The 23,054-nt window shown below is 36.2% G+C and overlaps 1 protein-coding gene across 4 annotated transcripts in view; it reads left to right on the forward strand.

Moving 5' to 3' along the window:
- The window catches only part of Hectd2 (HECT domain E3 ubiquitin protein ligase 2), an 82,354-nt gene that overhangs the window by 53,300 nt on the left and 6,000 nt on the right, over positions 1 to 23,054 (forward strand). The window contains exons 7-18 of one of the 4 annotated variants that reach the window (XM_036167489.1): positions 3,257 to 3,302; positions 5,054 to 5,163; positions 6,739 to 6,887; positions 7,473 to 7,596; positions 9,876 to 9,972; positions 12,749 to 12,856; positions 13,681 to 13,813; positions 14,943 to 15,031; positions 17,880 to 18,038; positions 20,429 to 20,503; positions 21,410 to 21,497; positions 21,582 to 21,688. In XM_036167489.1, coding sequence (XP_036023382.1) covers positions 3,257 to 3,302; positions 5,054 to 5,163; positions 6,739 to 6,887; positions 7,473 to 7,596; positions 9,876 to 9,972; positions 12,749 to 12,856; positions 13,681 to 13,813; positions 14,943 to 15,031; positions 17,880 to 18,038; positions 20,429 to 20,503; positions 21,410 to 21,497; positions 21,582 to 21,688 — 1,285 coding nt within the window. Of the gene's footprint in view, positions 1 to 3,256; positions 3,303 to 5,053; positions 5,164 to 6,738; positions 6,888 to 7,472; positions 7,597 to 9,875; positions 9,973 to 12,748; positions 12,857 to 13,680; positions 13,814 to 14,942; positions 15,032 to 17,870; positions 18,039 to 20,428; positions 20,504 to 21,409; positions 21,498 to 21,581; positions 21,689 to 23,054 lie in introns of those variants that run through there. The other 3 variants (XM_036167499.1, XM_036167508.1, XM_036167519.1) reach the window with 3 other exon arrangements.

A 23,054-nucleotide genomic window follows, 5' to 3' on the forward strand; every position in this document is an offset into this window, starting at 1 on the left:
AGAGCTTTCAGGTGTGCTATTAAGTTGCTAGTTTGAGATCGCTGAAGTTTTGGTTTTATGTAGGCACTTAGTTCTATGAACTTGCCTGTTAGAACTACTTTCATTGTTTCCGTTTCATTTGATATGATATGTATGCATTTTCATTCAGTTCTAAAAAGTCTTTAATTTCCTTCTTGATTTCTGTCTTGATCTATTTTTTCATTCAGCAGAGAGTTGTTCAGTTTCCATGAGTTTGTAAGCTTTCTGTTGCTTCTGTTGTTGTTGAAATCCAGCTCTATTTTCAATTTTTTTGTATTTGTTGAGTATGTGGTCAATTTTGGTAAAGGTTCTGTGAAGTACTGAGAAGAAGGTGTATTCTTTTGTGTGGGGGAGAAATGTTCTATAATGTTGTGTCCATTTGGTTGATAACATTTGTTAACTCCAGCATTTTTCTGTTTAGTTTTTGTCTAGATGATCTGTCTATTGGTGAGAGTAGTGAGTTGAAGTCTCCTACTATCAGTGTGTGAGTCAACATGTGATTTAAGCTTTGGTGTTTATTTTACAAATGTGTGTCCTTGTGTTTGGGGCATAGATGTCAAGAACTAAAATATCATCTTGTTGGCTTTTTCCTTTAATGACTATGTAATGTCTTTCTTTGTCTCTTCTAATTATTTTTGATGATATTTTATTTATACTGAAATGTGATTTTATTTGTATGTTAATAAATAAAGTTGCCTGGGGGGTCAGAGCTAATAGCAAGCCATAGCAGAAGCTAGGATTAAAGGTGTGTGCTACCACTGCCTAACCTCTTTGTTTAATATTGTGGCTGTTCTGTCTCTGACCCCAGATAAGTTTATTAGGGTGCACAATATTTTGGGGAACACAATACCACCACAGTCTGGAGTCTGTTTTGTTAGATATTAGAATGGCTACATCAACTTGTTCCTTAGGTCCATTTTCTTGGAATATCTTTTTTCAACTCTATCTGAAGTAATGTCTACCTTTGATGTTGAGGTATGTTTCTCAGATGCAGCAAAAGGATGGATCCTATTTTTCCATCCATTCTGTTAGTCTGTGTTTTTACTGAGGGATTGTGGACCATTGATATTGACAGATATCTATGATTAGTGATTGTTGATTTCTGGGTTTTTTTGTTATTATTGTTGGTGTGTTGTATGTGTGCGCGCGCGCGTGCGCACACATGCACGCACGCACACATCCTTTCTTTTGATTTTGGTTGTCTGGGATTATTTAATCCCCGTGTTTTCATGGGTGTGGTTAACTGCCTTAGGTTGGAGTTTTCCTTCTAGCACCCTCTGTAGAACTGGATTTGTAGGTAAATGTTGCTTAAATTTTACTTTGTCATGAAATATCTTATTTTCCCATCTATGGTGACTGAAAGTTTTACTGGGTACAGTAGTCTGGGCTGGCATCCGTGGTCTCTTAGAGTCTGCAGCACATCTGTCCTGGCCCTTCTGGCTTTTAGAGATCCCATTGGGAAATCGGGTGTAATTCTAGTAGGTTTGCCCCTGTGTGTTACTTGGTCTTTCCCCCCTTGCTTTTAATGTTCTTTCTTTGTTCTGTGCATTTAATGTTTTGATTATTATGTGCTGATGGGACTTTCTTTTCTGGTCCAATCTATTTGGTGTTCTGTATGCTTCTTGTTCCTTTATAGGCATCTCCTTCTTCAGGTTAGGAAATTTTTCATCTATGATTTTGTTCAAAAAATAATTTCTGGGCCTTTGAGCTGGAATTCTTCTCCTTCCTTTATTACTATTATTCTTATGTTTTGTCTTTTCATAATGTCACAGACTTCCTGGATGTTTTGTGTCAGGAATTATGTTTTGTTTTGTTTTGTTTTTTAGATTTAACATTTTCTTCGACTGATGTTTTCATTTTTTTCTATTGTATCTTAAATACCTAAGATCCTTTCTTCCATCTCTTACATTCTTTTGGTGAAGCTTGCCTCTGTAGTTCCTATTTGAATTCCCAAATTTTTTCACTTCCAGAATTCCCTCAGTTTGGGTTTTCTTTATTGATTCTATTTCTGTTTACAGATATTTAAGAATTATATTCATTTCCTTCCACTGTTTGTGTTTTCATAGATTTCTTTAAATAATTGATTCATTTCCTTACAGTTCATTTGTGTTTTCCTGGATTTCTTTTATGGATTTATTAATTTCCTCTTTAAAGAACCCTATCATCTTTGTATAGACAGTTTTGGGATCTTTTTCTTATGTTTCAGCTGTGTTGGCAAATTCAGGGCCTGATATGGTGGGATAGCTGAGCTCTAGTTGAGACATATTGCCCTGGTTATTATTGATGGTATTTTTATGTTGACATCTAGGCATCTAGGATTGGGATGATTAAAGGTCATCTAGGTCAGTGATTCTCAACCTTCCTAATGCTGTGACCCTTTAATACAGTTCCTCACATTGTGGTGACCCTCAACTATAAAATTATTTTCATTGCTAGTTTATAACTGTAATTTTGCTACTGTTATGAATCATAACTAAATATCTTATATGCAGGATATGTTATGCAATCCCAGTGAAATGATCATTTGACCCCCAAAAGGGGTCACAGCCTACAGGTAGAGAGTGTGATGACTGTACTGCCTAGTAGGAAAGTTTCTGTGGACCTGTTTTCCTGGCCTGCTCAGCTGGTGTGTTCCCAGGGAATGCCTGCTGGTGTTAGAGGCTGGGATACTGGGATGAGTTGGGGGAAGGGGAGTTGGAGGAGATTGTGATTCATTGGGGGTGGGGTCCGAAAGGAAAGGGAGGTTCTCTGCTACAGAGCTCAAAATGAGACTGGGGGGATTGGGTCTGGAGGAGCAAGAGAGGTGTGGACCCACCATCAGCCTGCTTGTTGCAATTTACAGACATTTCTGTCACTTCCAGAGTGGACTATAAGCAGAAGCACGTTTTCTTTCTTTAATGTATAGATTGATATTAAGTAAAAATAATCCATGTTACACAAAATATATTTTTTAATTGCTGATTATTTATTAGAATTTTAACCATTTTTGAAGTTAGTCTTTCACCTTAAAATGCTATAGCTTTCCTGAGGAACTTGGGCTTTAAGTGGTACTCAGAACCAGCCAACTGTTTTCCCTGTATACTGGAGACGTGCTACTATCTCAATAAAAATAATGCATGTAAATTGAAGTTCATTTTGGCTTCTCAGTTCTTACAAACACATGTAATGATCATGTCTTTGTTAGATACTATGAAATTAGACACTTATCTGTAATCAATCATGCATGTTCATTTTTCAGCCCACGAACAAAAGATGATCTTAGAGCATATTTTATACTGTTACAGGTAAGTTAGAACTGTTGAATTTATATGTCAGTCTGCATGTGCAAATTAAATAATAGCAGATAACTGTTACTTGGCAATCATATTAATGCTCTTTAGAGTAATAGTTACTTGTAACCCAAAGACTAACGTTGTAACAATCACTCAGAAGCTAAATATGTGAGGGATTAAATTATAAGTGACTTCTTGCCTACCTTCCACAATGTTTGGGAACAAACAGAATGGATATACGTCCCTCTCCACTCAAAAGCTTTCCTTGAACTAACTGGGACAGGCTACAGAATTTCCCTTGTGCTCCGTTTCTAACTTGTCCATAGTTTTCAGCAATGTTCATTAGAATTCTGATAGAAACATAAAAGTTGTTACTATTTGTTATAAAGCAAAATGATACTTGCTTCCTCATGAGAGAGATACAGATTCAAAAATATAAAGAGCAAATTTTCATTTTTAATTATTTCTGAAAAACTATATTATCTTATTTAACACATTTGCATCATTCTTTATAATTTACCAAGTTGTTCATGTATATAAATTAATTTAATTTCATATAGCATTTAATTTCAGTATTGTGATATTACCAGTATCATGTTCAATAAAAGAAACATGGGAAACAAAAGAAAAAACAAAAAAGTGTAAAGGGGGAGAATGACCAAGAAAGATAAAGGAAACAAATGAGAAAAAGAGTCAAAACTAGAAGAAGAACAGAAACATGCAGAAAGAGGAAGGCTACAAAATGACACCATGAAGCTGGCTGTCTTAGAGGACATCATAGTCAGCTGTGAGCTCTGCTCACTCATCCCCTTTCCCAGAGCTGTGGCTGCAATAAATGCTCAGCGCCCTGATTTCACTGCTGCTTGTCAGTTAGTTGTGAAAAACAGTGTTCTCTTTTTGATCATTATCACAATTGGATTAGTTTTTAGCATTTACTTTTACTTTTTAGTGTGTGTGTGTGTGTGTGTGTGTGTGCGCGCGCGCACGCATGCACGCGTGAACTACGTGTGTGGAGTGCCCATGAAGGCTAGTCACATGCCCTAAAACTAGCATTGCACACAGTTCTGGGTTCTAAAACCAAACTCAAGTTCTCTGGAAGGGTAGCAGGTGCTCTAAACCACCAGGCCACGTCTCCATCCAGCACCTGATTTTTAATAATAGTGACTTTGAAACATTTCTGAGATGTACATTGTCATAGGGCATCAGCCTTTTGAAAGATAAGTATGGGTTTTGCTTAGTTGTGAGTATTTTTTCAGTCCTTTAACATTAAGACTTATTCTTTGTGACATATACAGCTGATTCATTTCCAAATGCAAAGTTTTACAACTAGCATTTACCTGTTTTTCCTTTTTTCAATCCAGAAAACCCATATTATTTTCTTGTTATTTAATTGGAGAATAGTGATTACCAGAATTTATGAAAGATGAACCTAAGTGCTTTATATATGTTTTCTTTTTTAAACTCAAAACAACTCCTCGGTAAATATTCTGTCCATCTTATAGCTGAGGAGATTGAGAGTTCAAGTTTCACAGCCAGGCCTGATAGCACACAGCTAAGGTATGGTAGGGCCGGCCCTCAGACCCAGAGCTGCTGTAACGCCAAAGCCTGTGCGTTGTACTGTGGCAGAAGCCTCGCTTAATAAATAGTAAGAACTGCAGGAGCTCAAATGTAGCTTCCTGAATTTGCCACTTCAAACTCATTAAGCTTTATGGTTTTCCTTGTCAACACAATTTTAACACGGTTATCTTTAATGTCTTTTTCAGAATCCTCAATTTAATATCACATCTACATACGTCATCTATGCCCATTTGCTACGACAGATAGCTACCTTAGTGGAAGCTGACCATCACTTCCTAGTTCACTGGCTTAAAAAGTAAACCGTTCTGCAATACTAAGAAGTTTCATAGTCTCTCAGTTTTAAATGTGATATTATTAATTTTATGATAAACTACTGTAAACCTTTATCATATTTGAATGTTTTAAAGATTTTTAGGAATGATGTTTATACTTTGAAATGCTTCAAAAGCCAGTTATAAAATGTATACTCTAGTAATACATAAAAGATACACATAAAAATCTATTTTTAATCTAAGTAACCATGTTATTGTGAAAATTGTTGAAAATATCTATCACTTATAATTTTTATATAGCACATTGCTCAGCCATTGTTTTATTGTGTATCTTTTTATTTCCTCTCTGTTTATTCACACATCTTATTATACATGTGTCACTTTCTCTTTGCCTCATTACAAACACCAGATTAAAAAGCACATAGCTCCTTCCCCCAGAACCAGATTCATAGTTAACAGACTTTTCTGCATGACGGGTAAAACTACAAGAGCAAAACATTTCCAAAATAAAATTTAGATGCTGTTGCTGCACAGAGGAACCCTGTCTCAAAAAAACAAACAACAAAAAAAATTAGCTGCTGTCAGTTCTCATAATTCACACTAGTTGTCTTTACAAAGTCCCCATCAGTGATGAACTAGCCAATGTCACTGAGCCTTTGCTCATGGATGGTTTGTTAGGAGCCTCTGAGACAGTCCTGTCTGCTCACCAAGCACCCGCTTTGTGAGTGCTAATACTTGACTTCATTCCGTGCAAGCTGGTTAAGTTGAGATCGTGACATTTGCACTATAAACCATGCCAGTATGGCTGTGACACACACATTTCTTTATACAGCACACCACATCCTTCTTGTTCATTGGAACTGCTCAGCACTTCATTATTACAGTGTAGGACTTGGAGTTTTGCTTTTGGTTTTCGACCCAGTCTCTCACTCTGTACCTCAGGCTGGCCTAGAGCTTACCATGTATCCCAATGGACCTCTAACTCAACAATCCTTCTGTCTCAGCCTCCCAATCCTAGGGATTACAGGTATACTGCCATGCCTGCTTGGAGGGCCATTTTTTGAAATAACAGAATCATTAAAAAAAAAAAAAAAAAAAAAAGCACGAAAATAAGGAGAGCATGTTATTAGACTGTAAAAGGGACACTTGCTTCTGGTGTGAGAACTGACAGAAGCGTTAAGGCGCTGCCTTGCTGACGCTCATTCGCGTATGCCGAACGGCTCAGCGTTCTCACCTTTGTTTATGTCCACAAACAGCCATGAAAGCACAGTGCTGACCTGTGGGGTAAGGAATACGCGTTAGCATATGGGTTAGTCTGCAAGTACAGGGTCTGTGAATAATGAAACTGACTAAACACTGAAAGCCTTACAATTATATTCATGACACTACAATAATTTTGGTGTTTATTTCTTACATGAGAAGCAGTATTCATGGTAGAGTTTCATATCTTTTGAAATGTTGTCAACTTACTAAATATAGTTTGAGAGAATGAATAGTCTATATTCTGTGTGTATCGGATATAGTTTGATCTCTAACAAATGTTTTGACAAAATAAGAAATGAAAATTTTGATTGGAATTATTTCAAAATCTTTGCCAGATTATCCCAGAAGAAATTTAAGCAACTGGTAGAGAGATTGTTGCAGTTTGTGTCTTTACGCCTGTTTCCAGCAAAACCTGAAGAGTTTCCACCTCTGACGAAGTGTTCCTGGTGGATCCCATCAGCCTCCAAAGTACTGGCTTTACTCAGTAGGTTTCAGGCCTTCTCACACTCTCACTTGTCTCTTGAGAAGTAGCAGAGTCAGACCTTAAGGATCTCTGAGCACTAAAGAGGGAGCTTTAACTTTTAAAGCATTATTTTGAAGAAGAAAATTCATTTTCTGTTTTGTTTATGAATTTTACAGTATATAATTTTTTTATAAAGCCGGGAAAATCCTTGTTTCTGCAGTATATTATGGTCTTAAGTACATATGACCCACTAAGTACTAACTAACTCCTGAGAAAACATGAACTCCACTAATTACAGAGGCACCCTACAAGAGACAACATTAGGGAGGAGAGGTGAGGGGATGACCATCTGCACTCTTCTCTAAATATTTTTATGATCCTCATCACAGGTTTTTTGTTGTTGTTGTTGTTGTTTTTGTTGTTTTAAGTAAAGCTGCATTTGACCAGTGTTAAAAATGGCCTTTTTCATTGGAACTGCAGTTATTTAAAACAGGAGTTTGGGTTAAAGATAGCCAGTAGATACTAAATAGTGTGTTTATTATTAGAATGAATTACAGACATGTTGGAAAAGAGCACTATATGAGAAATGAGAATTTATCTTCACAGATACTGCCAACAATTTGATTCAGCCTCCCCTTATTCCTTACACTGATTTCTATAATTCTACCTTGGATCACATTGATCTCATGGAAGAGTATCATACTTGGCAGAGCTTTGGGAATTCTCACAGGTATGATCAACAGCTTATCTACCTAATAAAATGTTATTTAAAATAATAACTGGATTTTAGGTTTATATTACAAATAATATAATTCCTGTACATAGAAATATATATTATTTAGATACATAGTTTTAAAATGTCATTGTGTCTATCAAAAGGTTTTACTTTTGCTACATTTTGAGTTTATACACATGTTAATATAGTTTTGTTTTAGTTAATAACTTGTTTTCAAGAACAACAGGGTTCTTCCCTAGGTACGTGGTTTTTCTGGAGCTTTTTTTTTTTTGTGCACTGTCCACCACAAGGGCAACTTGCATATTGTTTTCTCTAAGGGACGAGAAAATAAATATTTTCAGTCTGCCAACGATACATATTGCTATTTTAGCATGAAAAAAGCCCTAAACAATATGTAAATGAATGGCTATGAATATTCCAGACTACTTCACAAGGACTGGTGATAAGCCATCTTGTCTAGAGGCCATAGTGTACCAGTGCTTAATTTAATTCACGGTCACACTCATATGGCCACTTAATATACGTGCATTCCTACTCCTTAGTCCGCACCCAAATAGTGTTGTGAATTATTTACAGAAAGAATAGATATTCCAGAGAAAGGAATTTCACAGTTTATTTAATGCAACAGATTTTCAAAATGATTGAATTTATTTAATGCAACATATTTTCAAAAGATTAAATTATCCTATCCCAAAAATGTATTCTCCAAACATGAGATGTCCAGAAGATTTCTTTTTTCTTAAGGAGCTGAAGAGATGTAATTATAGATATAAATAGCCCAGAGAACCCAGATAAACACATGGATTGGTTAAACTTTCCAGGACTTCTACCAGAATTGACCTAAAATTTATAATGAATAATCAAACTGAAAAACCATTTTTCTAAAGACTGTAGTCAGTCTGAGGAATCTTTTCTTGGTAGTTTCTTTACAAAGATACTTGCCTTTCTATTTTAATATAACTGTGGCCATGAAACAATTAGAGTTGCACTTTTTCATTGACAGCTTTTAATACAGAGCTTCTTCCAGTGGCAGGGCAGCATACCAACAGTGTGCTCCACAGGGGATCCAGTTGATCCCATCTGCCACTGGCAGTCAACTGGAATCTAGAATGGGATCTGGACCTCAGGGCAAGACACTACTGACCATTGGGTGTTTATCTGGGTACTCCATGCACATGGTATTTATTTTTAATGTACCAAAATGACAAAGGCTGAGAAGCACTGTTTTAAAGTATATAATGAAACCAACATATATCCTTTTTAAGTTCATTGCATTTTTTATTTCCAAATAAAAGACTTTGAGTTAGATTAGTCACTCACTTATTACTATTATTATTACTAGTATTGAGCAAGTTGTGTTCATTATCAGTTTTGAATCAGAGTAGAAGCTGTCTAATGTTCAGCACATCAGTCGATCTCTTCTTTCTCGTGTCTTCTTTGCAACCAGTGGCCACAAATGTACCACCTCCTCTGTTCAGATGGCGTGCAGATAAAATTGATGAATTCCTTGTAGCTACTTCTCCCACTGAGCTACCCTGTCCCACACTGCAGCCCCTTCTGATGGGAGTCTGACCCCCAAAGTGTCACTGCTGCTGTGTTCATTCTTTCCACATCATTTCTGTCTGTGTACATTGTGGCTTTCATACAGTGTGAGACTTAACTCTGATCTGGGAGCCAAGTTATTTCCATACACTTTGATAACAGTGTTATATCTTTATAAGTGCATGCATTTCATATTTTATACCATAAATATAGTACTACTGACATTTTTCTAACTTATTATTATGTTGCTGTTAAATTTATGGCTGCTTTTTGTATGCTATAATTATTGCTACTTTTCCTCATTTCTGATGTGTACACATCAGAAATAGTCCTTGAATATTTGATACTCATTTGAACATGTCAATATTCTGTCCTGCTTCTCTACCATCAACACTCTTGCTCCTGATCATGCTGTTGGCCATGTTTTTCACAGATGCTAATGTAGGTGACTATGAAAATGGAAATGATTTGTGTGAATAATGAAAATGATGAGCACATATTTAGAAAGTTAGCTGTGGCTTCCTATGGAGAATTAAGGTGCTGCACTTCTAGGAATGGTACATTTTTCATAGATTTGTGGATATAAAGTCATGCGCATAAAGTCTTTTGTAAATGGTAAAACACAATACAAAAATAATGTTTTATATTACAAGAAGGGTACTTAGATTCCCTTAGTGTAATTTTGCTAAAAATGCACCATTTTGCTTTTTCTGTTTTCACTTGTTGAGCAGGTTTTCCTTCTGTCAGTACCCATTCGTTATTTCTATAGCTGCAAAACAAATCATTATTCAGAGAGACTCAGAACAACAGATGATAAGCATCGCAAGGGTAAGCCAGCTATGAAACCTATTTCTGCTGACTGTAATCAATATAGTAAATAATAAATAAGTTAAATGTTTTGTGATTGTTTTAGTGTAATCAGGAATTGTTAAAAATATAATTTGTTATTACAAGGTAATCCTGTTCACAATGTGAGAAATAGAACACTCATCTAGTCAGTTTCTGACGATATTATAACTACAGCAGGAATGTTTCTGATAGACACAAATTTGAGGAGCTTATTGGAATCCATTTTCTACAGAGCTCCTATTCCACATAGCCAGAGAAGTATCAGTGAAAACCTTGGTGAGACCAGGAGGGCCTTAACCCAAATCACTCACACTATAGCATTCTCTGGAGTTCGTGAAAATCAGAAACAACCAAGACATTAGATGATATAAAGCTAAGTATATATGTCTTGGAGAAAATTGCTTCTCAGTACATGAGAAACCCACAAAAAGTAGGACAGACTCTCGAAAAATTGTAGAGCCTACCACTGTGTTCAATATGGCCCAGGAAGAGCCCAGATTGCTCACCTACAAACTTGTACATCTCAAGATCCTACTGTGTAACAAGATTATATACACTTTTAAAATGAAAGAAAAGCTTAGCTGTGGTCTTCTTAAAATAGAAAGAAAAACAGAGTAGATAGAAATGAATTCTATGTTTTGTTCCAGAGTTTAAAAACAAACTATAAATTATGATATTTCAAAATATAAAAATAAGAATAGTTTATTCAGCAATTTAGTTCCCAGATTTTTTTTTTTTTTCTGTCACAGACAAGGAGAAAGGTTTTGGTGCTTGATAAACTCTAAAAATAGCTTGCATTGAGTATGAGAATGTTAGAAGAAATTGTATTGCCTATGGCTTCAAAGAGAATTCCAAAGCCACACTGCCTCTGAAGAATGAGTTTAACTGGGTGTGTTCAGCACCAGATCCTGGCTCAAGGGTTAATCTGTGTAACTAGTCATCTGACATTTTGGCTTAGTTGCATTTCTGTGTCATATGTCTTTTTTTAAGTTTTTTTTTTTTTTTTCACTTTGGCTATGTGGTTTGTTATAGTTTTAAGTAAAATAGAGAAGGCTAGTTTATCCAGATTTCTCTAGTAATCCCTGCCACTCATGCTTAAGGAGTCAGCCGTCTGCTGGGCTGCATTTCCTCTACTGGAAAGGAGAGCAGCTGAAGATGAGAGGGAGGGAGTAGAGACTGAGACTCCAGAGGCATTGTTAGTTCTCGAAGGTTCTTCCTAACTGTCATGCCACTCGAATTAATGGCTGGTGACTCTTTTGACACAGCTTATGCTATAGTCTGAAATTGTAAAAATAAATAAGTTCTATAAGACTGTCAAATTCTACCTTCCTTGATCTCTGTCATTTGGAGCACTTTTATGGCAAATACACATTTGCAGTGGAAAGAACCAGTAAACTTGTCTTCATTAGCGTCAGGGTAAATGCAGTTAGTGTCAACATGTGACAGCTTCTTAGGGACAAGAGCAGGAAGAGAAGGGTAAAACAAAAGACCCGTTACATAGACACTGTCCAGAAACACAGACTTCTTGGTAAGATAGGGCCCAGAAAAGCAAAAAGCTACTAAGTCTTAACATTGGAGATTGGAGGCCTGGAAGAAGTCTCAAATTCTATAGATTTGGGGCATACAGATTACTACACTTCAGATGTCTGAAATATTCATCCTTATCTGCACAGAATTCATCTTCATTGTCACCAAAGACAATGAAATAGTCCAGTAATCATTATCTAGATAAGTAAATATACACACATGTTGATTTTGTATAGCAAATGACATTTATATATTTCTTACACATTTTAATATGTTGGTTTTTATATACTCAGTGCTTATATAGCTTATATTTTGAAGAACATGAAAGTGTGTTTTTCAGATCTTTCATATCTGTATCACTCAATATATCTGTTGTTAACATTTTGGTAAATTTTCTTTTGGTAGTCCTTAACAGTTATAAAGCAGTGTTATATACGTAATTTTGATCCCTGTTTGAACATAGTTTTCCTACTCAGGTTTAGTATCTGCATTATATTCCATTGATTAGATCTACTTAGGATAGTTCTAAAGCTTTGCTTTTATGGATAATATTTTTATGAATATCTTGTGGAATAATTTTTTTTTCTAATCTTTAAAATTCCCAAAAGTAGAACTATTAGAGTGAAAGGTCTGAACATTGCTAAAGACTCTGGCACCTATAGATACATTAATTTACTTCCTAGAAGTTGGCTATTCTTTCAGAATAAATTCACCATCTAAAATAGATTAAGCCTGAGTTTATTGTTAGAAATACCTAAATTGGTTTAAATGCTCCCCTCCCCCCCTTTTTTCTGGTTTTTTATTTTCCTGAGACAAGGTTTCTTTGTGAAGCTTTGGCTGTCCTGGAACTCACTTTGTATTGCAGGCTAGCCTTGAACTCACAGAGATCCACCTGCCTCTGCCTCCCAGAGTGCTGGGATTAAAGGTGTGTGCCACATGGCCTGGCTAAATGTCCCCCTTTTATTACACAGAAAACTTTGTTTTTGAAGGACTGAGCCTGTGGAAATTACAGTGCAGGCTTCTCACTATAAAAGTTGAGCGAGAGTTTAGTACCATTGTTCTAAAATAAAACAATAATGTTTCATAAGCTAAAATTTATGTGACTGCTTTATGAAATTATTTACATGAGAGATAGCATAAACAAGAGTTAAGCTATTTTGACTAAAGTGTTTTAAATGAAATTATAGTTTAAGTAAAAGTGAAAATGTTTGCTTTCTTATTTAATTAGCAAAGTCTGGTGGATAAAGTATCTCGAAGACAAAGACCTGACATGAATATGTTATTCCTAAATATGAAAGTAAGGCGGACACATCTGGTTAGCGACTCACTTGATGAGGTATAATTTATTCCAAAATGTCAATGATTAAAATAAATTCAACTATGTGACTTACTACTAAAATTTTATTAAGTTATTATTTCTATGTGCCAATATATATGCTTCCAAAATTCTGATACAGTTAAGATAAATTTTGTATAAATAAGCTTTATTTTATTTTAATGTTTATTAATAGTTGATTAATTCCTTAGAGGAGTTGATGTAGAATACTTAAATGCCTAATTCATGCTTCTTAGTATGCTACCTGGATTCTAGACCCACCCATCTCTCTTTCTGATTAGGTGTGTAAAAAATCATCTTAAATTCTCCAAACCTCAGATTGCTCATCTATAAACTTACAGGTCTGACCTTTAGGTGTACATTGGGCCTGTTTAGAGTCACACAAACATTGATCCATGTATGTATATTGCAGTTTCCTGCATGTACATACTCCAGTCAGACTGTCATGGAGATAAGACAAAGATAATGACTATCATATCCTTATCTTTTTTAAATCTAGTGTTGGAAGAGAAAAAGGGCATAAGAAGTTATTTTATATTATTGTCTGTGAAATTAAAATTTTGGATGCACTGATTCTTGGGGACTGTAACATTTGTTAAGCATCTGACCTCTAATTCTTTTTTCTAATCTATAAAACAAATATATTAATACCTAGCTTATCATGTCTGGCAACATGGATGATGGATGGATGGATGGATGGATGGATGGATGTTTATGGAAGTAAAAATAAGCTAAAGTGTGCTTAATATTGTTCCCAAAATTAAAAAATAAATGAATTCCATTTTCATTGCCCTTGTTCTCACTTACTAAACTTCTTCAAATAGTTAACCCGAAAAAGAGCAGACTTGAAGAAGAAGTTGAAGGTTACATTTGTAGGTGAAGCTGGTTTGGATATGGGTGGCTTGACTAAAGAATGGTTCCTTCTTCTAATTCGCCAGATTTTCCACCCAGATTATGGTGAGTATGTAATGTTTGTGACCAGTGTCTCCCCAGGCTTGTTAGAGTTCAGTAGCAGCCCTGACATTCTCATCAGCTATAAATGAATAATTTGTGCAGAGATAACCTTATATCTCTTGAATAAACCAAATGCATGAAAGTGTACTGATGAAATAAAGAATATTCAAAATTCAAAAGCAAGCCCATAGTTTTTTTCTATACTTATTTGTGAAACTTCTTTCATTAACTAGTGAGTTATTTTAAGAAATAGAAGTCTGTGTTCTTGGGAGATAGTTTAGTCAGTTAAGCATTGGCTTTGTGAGCCTGAGGGTCTCCTCATAGCTCCCCAGCACCCATGTGAAAAGCAAGGTATTGGATCACTCCTCTGCAATCCCAGCATTGGGGAGACAGAGATGGGTAGGTCCCCAGAGCTTGCTAGATAACTAGTCTAGCTTAATTGGTGAACTCCAAATTCAGTGGAAGACTCTGTTTCAAAAATAAGGTGGAATGTGACTTAGGAAGACGCCTGCATTATTAACCTGTGGCATGCACACACATGTGACCATGTGAACACACAGTACACACATACAAACATGTATAAACACATGTATATAGGACAGACAGATAAAAAGAAATAGTAATTCACAAGTTAATTTTTTTTAAGGACAGAAGTCTTCAATTTTTATTTTATTTTATTTTATTTTATTTAGAGGAACTGCCTACATAATCATTAGTGTCTATTGAATGTTTTCCTTCAAAGGAGAAAATCTATATTCTATACAGTACATATATCATACATATTATAGATAACATAGGTGTATGTGTAAAACTTTTTCTGGTGATATGACATATGGTTGGCAAAGATGGACTGAAGTGTGCAGATAATGCTCAAAATTTAGTTTGTTCATAAGCTATAACACTATAGTTTTTATGAAGTTATCTGATTAATTTATAACTTTTATCCTCAACTCAAGATATCAAAGAAAAATAAAATGCCTTCTAATATATTTTACTAAGATGTACAAATGTTTTCTGTGAAATTTTTAACATGAAAGATGACTTGTAACAGAACTGTTGTTAGAGTGCTTTGCTTTCAGTAGATATCATATGGATATGTATTTTAACAGTGCTTGTTGTTTCCTCTTTGCAGGCATGTTTACATACCACAAGGATTCGAACTGCCATTGGTTTAGCAGCTTTAAGTGTGATAACTGTTCTGAATTCCGATTGGTTGGAATTGTATCCTTTAAACTTTCCACTAGGAGGAGCTCCTAGACTAGGGATTTCTTTTAAGTTTGTTTGTTTTTCAATCTGTATTTTAGAAAAATGTTGGTTTAGAAAATTAAACATTATCAAATTTAGTAATTAGATTTTCTCTAATCTGTATAATATGTAATATCACACCTTCATAGCCATAGTCTCAGTATGTTAAAGAAAATGCCTGAGTTTTAAATTTTTCCCTCTTACCTCAAAATGATTATTTAAATATCAAAATTATTAAAAATTTAAAACATTTTTAAAATCTAGAGTATTTTCCATTTTTAATAAAGTATTTTCTGTTCTTTTTTTTTGTGCTCAGTTACTCAGTTTACTAAATTGAAATTGCAAGAATTAAACCAAGGGTTTTTTTTAAATGTACCCTGAAATCCTGAGACATGAAGGAGATAACCCTAAAAAATTTAAAAGTAAATACAGTGGGGAATATTTAAAACATACTTAATTATTTTACAACTTTTTAATTTTATGAATCCATTTACTGTCCTCTCACCTCTGTCTCAGGTGTGTTGTGTAATTTATTCCTACATTGGTAGAGTTAAAGAGATGTTAGATATTAGACAAGATGCCTTGTACATTAGCTTTTTAAATTCCAAAAAATATAATTGTCTGGAAAATACAGGAAGAGGAAATAGATGAGCAAGTGCTGAAGATGTGTGGGTTAAAAGAGAAAAAATTCCGACTTTGAGAAGTGTAGCATGTAAACAAAAAGATGACCTTCAGTGCAGGGTCCTTTATTCTCAGCCAGAGGACCATGCAGCATGGCATTAATAAGTTCTAAGGGCTTTGTGACAACATTAAAACCAAGATTAGCATGGAACAAGGGTGGTGGGATCCCAAGGTGGGAAAGATGTGGCATTATATTCTTCTCAGAAAAGGTAGGAATTTAAATGGAGAGAATAATGAGGGAAATAAAAGGCTGAGTAGTTTTGGACTTGCAGTACAGAAGCATCACACTAGGCTGTACAGGAAATACTGAGCATCTACCCATATAAATCCTGTGCTGTTTATTGTGATTAAATCCTGAGAATATATTTGAAGATAAAAGATTAAATGAAACAAAAAGTAACAGGAAACAAACCGGCACATTGAATAGGAAGTTAATTTGAGATGTTTTATAGGTTGTCATATCTAAGGTCCAGAGCACCAGTTCCACAGTGACCAAGAATGCTGAACAGTGCATGGATCTTACGGTTCTCACGGGAGGGGAGGAGGGGGGGGTTCCACTTCTCTAGCACTTTTGACTAACTAACTTCACCTATTTGAACTTCTTGGTGCATGTGGTTATCATGCTTTGCAGTTCTTAGGTCACAGCTCAGAGTTGTAGTTTAACTTCCTAATGTTTTTAGTAAAGACAGCTGTTCATAAAATTGTGAATTTCAGTCACCTTCCTTCACAATATTGGTGGTTTTACTCAGTCACTACCCAAAAGACCATAGTAAGCATGTCCTTATGTATATATTTCATGTTGAACAAATGTGTCTAAAGTTATACTCACACAATTATTTAGTATTTGATTGCAGTTATTCTTAAATCTGGTAAAGTCTTAGTGTTTACAAGAAATAGAGCAATAAAGAACAAAATAATGATAAAATATTGTAAAGATTGTATCAAGAGCATTAATACAATGACATTTTAAAAGTGGAATTGCCTATACCAAAAAGGACATTGAAACAGAGTAGCAACTGTATAGCACAGTGCAGGTTTTCAGAGTGTTCACAGCACAGAGACTTCAGTGATGCTGACAGAAAGATGACCCCATCCCTGTCTCAACCAGAATAGGTTGACTTAGTGTAAAGTATTTTAGTATTGAGAGGGCTCTGTAGCAAAGCCTCTTAGCCCGTTTCCTTACTGTAGATTAGGTTTTAGGAATCTAGCATTTAAATTTTTTTAATGAAAAATGTTTAGAAGTTATCACCATAGTAGAGAATTATAAATTATAGTTATAATGCTATAGTATTATGATTATCATCATTATTGCTACTATCCCGATCATGTAAGTATATTTGAACATATTTTCAGGAGGCTCCTTCCACACACTAGCCAGCCTACATGGTTCCTTAGAAAACAGTACAGCCATTTTTACATCACCAGCCCTCACTTGGCCTTTGCAGATTGAACTGACAGTACTCCAAATTGTTTACAGTAATTTGCTAGGCCCGTGTGTTTAGTTTCCTTTTAAATCAGTAACATGAATTACTTTTTAAGTAACTTTAATATGATAACTGACCATTTAAATACTCAGACATTTGATTTAAACCCCCTCTTTCAGCAAATGGATGTGACCTTCTGCTAAATAAGTAGACAAATTTTACAATAAATAAGATATCTAAACTAGAGCCCTCCTTCAAGTTTTATGAGTCTACTTACACTATTATCTCATTAAAAATATTATATATCCATATGCTTTTTCATTCCAGCTCCTTTACCACAGTCTTATTTAAGCTTTAAATAGCTAAATATGGCAATTTCTAAAATCAGTGCTGTATTCTTCAGTGTATAAAACGCTTGGTGCTGCTTATAAAACCACCAACATGCTTGCTTAAATTTAGTAATTTTTATATCTTAAATAATTTATAGGAATGCCTGAAATCATTAAATCCTATTAAAACAACACGTTTTTCCATAACTTTTGTTAATCAAGAATTATAGTATGTAAGTAAAGGGAAATTAAAGAAGAAAGGTGTTTTGGACTAATTAGAAAGTCAGCATTAGATCTAAAGGAAGTATGTAAGAAGTAGACTGATGCATAATTCAAACCTCATTTGTTTTCATGGATTTTATGTTAATACTTAACATTTAGTATGCATAGCTCATGGGACTAGCTGTTTATAACAGCATCACCTTGGATATTCGTTTTCCTCCCTGCTGTTACAGGAAGTTACTGAGCCCTCCCATCATCCCCAGTGATCAGAATACACCAGTAGGCATCTGCAGTGTTACCATTGATGACTTGTGTCAGATTATGCCTGTAAGTATGTTATTAACATGTCGTAGTCCTGTAATGATAAATGCCTCTCGGTTTGTACCGTCTTCTAATGCTATCTCACTTTAAAGAGGGCATCCCTTGTAGACCTCTTTTCTATCTTGCTCTAACCCCCACCACCACATCTGTATAGACACTCACCTGTTTTGCCATGTACTTAAGCTGTTATAGAACAGAACAGATTTATAAGTCTGATGGGCATTGATTTGAATCCAGACCATGCCACCTATTGGCTTTGTGAACTTGGGTGAGTTATTTAACCTCTCTGAACACTAATGTCCTTATGGGAATAATAGGACTTTTTAAAATTAATAATGAAAAACAGACGATGGGCTGGAAAGATGGCTTACTAGGTAAGAGCACTTACTGCTCTTGCAGAGTACCCAGGTTCAGTCCTGGTGCCCATATCAGGATGCTAACAACACCTGTAATGCCAGCTCCAGGGGATCCAACACCTCTGGTCTCTGGAGACACTAGCACATATGTGCACATACTCATACATAGACTTACACAAATACACATAATTTAGAATAAATCTTTCTTAATGGTGATAGGCATATCAAGTCTCTACAAGGCTATATTTGTATAAAAATATGTACTTTCAAAAAGAACCTGACAATTTTATTTTCACATTTCATAATATAAGTAAAAACTATACTTCTTTTTAATTCCACTTCTCCCATCCAAGGCTATTCTCTTTGATAGGAGTGGGGAGATGTCTCCTTTGTCTCGCCACTAGAAAACGCTCAGATGCAGCACCATGATCTTCTGGCAAAACAAGTACCACAAAACGGATAAAGCCCCTCTGCTGTTATCTGTCTGATCAAGTCATGCCAGGATGAGTGGGCACCATCATGGGGCAAGCAGGCAGTCTCATCACTGGAGACTTGGCCATCATGGGCATGTGGCCTCCCATGGGTGGCCTCATTCCAAGAGCATGTCCCATAAACATCATCCCAGGAGAAGGGCCCATCATTGGTGTGATAGGAGAACCTCCTATGTGGGGTGCGGGCATCATGCAAATGAGGAGGACACAGGAGACTGAGGAGAATTGGGATTATTTCCTCGCAGTGGGAGGAGCAGAGGGTGGAGCTGGAGGTATCATTCCTTGTTGAAACACAGCCATTGTTTTGTCAGGTTCTAGGCCTGCTCTTCTGAGGACAAAGAATAAATGGCTGTCCTAAATGTGTGGCGTGTGTGTGCTCTAACAAATAAAGCTTTCGTGGAGATTAGAATGTGGAGCTAGCCACTAGTTAACACAGAGCCAAGCAGTGGTGGCTCAAACCTTTAATCCCAGCACTTGGAATCTCATGCCTTTGATCCCAATACTTGGGAGGCACACACGCCTTTAATCCCAGCACTAAGAATTCCTGGAGACAGGAAGTGAAGTGGCTGGGCAGAGAAAGGAATATAAGGTGGGAGGAGGCAGGAACTCACTCCCTCTTTCAGGCTGTGGCTTGCTCATTTGTCTCTCTGACCTTTCAGTATTTACCCCAATATCTGGCTCCGGGATTTTATTATTAAGACCAATTAGAATTCGCACTATAATCTTCCATCCATCTCTGGTGGTAGACTTTCCCATTCTCTTTGTGTATCCAGCCACTGCAATGTGTCTTTCTTATAGTTGGTGGTCATGGGTAAATACATATTGCAGTAGTCATGATAAAATCCTCGCCACCCTGCCAAATCTCAGGCCCTCACTCCTATGCTCTTAGTGGAATAGAAATTCATTATGTAAAGTATATAAGTATATTATTGCAACCCATGACATTACTTATCTTTTCAAATAATTTAATATAAATTAAAACTAATTTTTCATGAGGCTTGAAAAAAAAATGAAGCATTGAGCCAGTTCTGCTTTTACGTTCTTGTTAAATAACTGAAGTTGTAAGAAAATATTTCTTCCAGCATTCTCAGGCTTTTCTTGAGAGAGGAGCACATGATTCCCAAAATGTGTAAGCCCTTAACATATGTGAACTCTATGTCTAGTGTCTAAACAATGCATCCTAAAATAGCAGCACATTTTTAAGAATATATATATAAGTTGAAAGTGAGAAGCACTGCAGACCCACCAGCAGTTCTGTGGCAGAGAGCCAGGAATTACACTGGAAATCAGGGAGCTCAGCACCTGCTTACTGGAGAGTGGAGCCATAGGGCTAGATCTCCAGTATGAACTAGATACTCCCTCCTGGTTGACTTCAATTTCCAAACTGTGGATGATAGAAATCATGAACAAGTATCATATCTTAACTATTTGTCTTAAACTATGGGTTTACTCTGCAGTCTCATGGATAAGGGACTCACAGCCTATCTCCCCACACTCTCAAGGAATGCTAGTTGACTGTAAAAGACAGATGACAGATTTATTTTCACAGGAATTGGCCCATGGTTTAAAGGAACTCTTATCATATGAAGGCAATGTTGAAGAAGATTTCTACTCAACATTCCAGGTACTGATGAGAGCATGCATACTGTCTGTCAGCTATACATCTTAATATGAAAATGCCATTTGTTACTAAACGCTTGATGTTGGATGAACAAGGACTAATGAACACAGAATCTTAAGACAAGGATCTTACGTCTCATATAACAGTGCAGCAGGAGTCCTGGCACTCAGGAGTTTGAGGCAGAACTGGGATTTTGAGGTCAGCCTGGGCTACACAGAAAAGACCCTATCTCAGTTCATTTTAAAAGGATCAAAGCTAGCCAGGCAGTGATAGTGCACACCTTTAATCCCAGCACTCGGGAAGCAGAGCCAGGCGGAATTCTGTGAGTTCAAGGCCAGCCTGGGCTACCAAGTGAGTTCCAGGAAAGGCGCAAAGCTACACAGAGAAACCCTGTCTTGAAAAACCAAAAAAATAAATTAATTAATTTTTAAAAAAAGGATCAAAGCTATAATGTCATAGAGAAAGTACAGCAGACCCTTGCAGGTAAGCATGTGGAAATGAGTTCATCGCAGCATGGTACTCTGCTGGGCAGGTGCATATTCTTGTGACTGGTTGGCCTTTTTACCAAAGTTGCTAATGAGCCAAACCAAAACCCTCATTTCCATCTCTCTCACTTGCCACACAAATTTTGTAGGCTTTGTGAAAGTATTTAACTGTATTGAACAGGAGGGATTAAGAACCTGCTTTTTACCTCAGAATGACACCTCTTCCTTCCTTCATCTATACATACATACATACATACATACATACATACAAACATACATACATACATGTAAATGTCACAAAAAGTTGAGCCTTTCAGCAGTTGTGTGTTTACAGGAAGGGACAGAACTGTTGTACAGACCTGCTCACTGAAGCCCAGTGTTCTATCAACAGTACCAATAAACATATCATGGTATCGCCCATCAGGTTTTTCAAGAAGAATTTGGAATAATTAAGTCCTATAACTTAAAGCCAGGGGGTGATAAGATTCCAGTTACCAATCAGAATAGAAAAGGTAAGTTAGATGCTATTTCTACTTGCGTGAGTTAGTGCTTTCCATTGACTATGACTATGTAACCGATGTGAAATTCCTTTCCAGAATACGTGCAACTTTATACAGACTTCCTTCTGAACAAATCTATCTATAAGCAATTTGCTGCATTTTATTATGGATTTCATAGTGTGTGTGCTTCAAATGCCCTAATGGTGAGTTTACATTTTTAAGCTTTCAATTAGGTTTTGTAATGGTATAACAGATAATTCCTTACGTATCTTGGTAGGTGAGCTTTTAAAATTAGAAAACATTTTCTACTTAAAAAAAAAAAAAAATAGTTAGATAACAGTAGTGCTCCTGTTCCAGCCTTTCTGAGAGAGAGACGTGACTTCAGATCTTTTTTCCTTCTGCTATGCCTTAAATTAGGACTTTAAAAGCTGTAAGTGGATGTTAAAACTCAGGAGCAAAGCCCAGAAGGAGAGTAAATGCCTCGCTCCAGGGGAAAAGCCACTTCTCACTCAGTAAGGAGCATATTCCCTGCCTGCTCAAGGGTCTGTTAGCAACCTTGGGTCTTTAGTTCATCTCCAGAAGCATGGTGGACTCATGGTGGTAACTGGAGTTAGAATGCAATATTGTAAATATCATAGGATTCCTTCCCCTTAAATACCCAGGCACATGCCATCATGCCTCTCACATGTCCCTTCTGTTCTATCATGAGAGATTGGAGTGGCCCTTCATTTGAGTTGTTTGTAAAGAAGAAAGAAACGGACTATCTAGGTGATTTTGGGGGCATAGCCTAGTTCTTTTCAGCTTGTTTTAGAGCAGTGATTCTCAACCTAAGCATTGCAAGCCCTTTAGGGATCCAACAACCCTTTCACGGGGTTGAATATCAGATATCCTGCATACCAGATATTTACATTACAATTCATAACAGTAGCAAAATTACAGTTAAAAAGTAGCAATGAAATAATTTTATGGTTGGGTGTCACTACAACATGAAGAACTGTATTAAAGGGTCACAGCATTAGGAAGGTTGAGAACCACTGCTTTAAAGTAACCTCTGTAACGTGTTGGCTCAAAGTACCTTTGAAAAAGAAGTGCTGTTGAGCAGTAACTAAGTTTATGACTCTCTGGTAATGGGAGGATAGAGAAGGGGAAAACACAAATTAAATGGCATAGCACTGTCTATCTCTCAGATCTAATCTCTAAGTGAGGACAAACTCTCCTAAAAGGTGGACAGCTGGTGGGCACACAGAGCAGACTCAGTAGGCACCCTGCAGTGCACGGGGGCTGCTGAGCTGCAGGGCGGGCAGAGAGCAGTGCACAGTGGTGCTCCCTGCTGAGGGCCAGAAGAGTGAGTTTGTGAGCTGTTCCCTTGCTTTCCTAGCAAACTACTAATTACTGTTTTATAAGAGGTAAACCTTTGAAACAAAATACCTTACTATAGTAGGAAAATATGAATGAAAAGCATTTTCTTCAACAAAAATTATTTGATTTACTTAAAAATGTCATGATTTCTATGATTTGATTATTCAACTAAATTCCAATTTCATTTTTAATTATGGCTTTTATGATTAT

This window comes from Onychomys torridus, chromosome 1 (assembly GCF_903995425.1).
Source record: "Onychomys torridus chromosome 1, mOncTor1.1, whole genome shotgun sequence".
Classification (NCBI taxonomy): domain Eukaryota; kingdom Metazoa; phylum Chordata; class Mammalia; order Rodentia; family Cricetidae; genus Onychomys; species Onychomys torridus.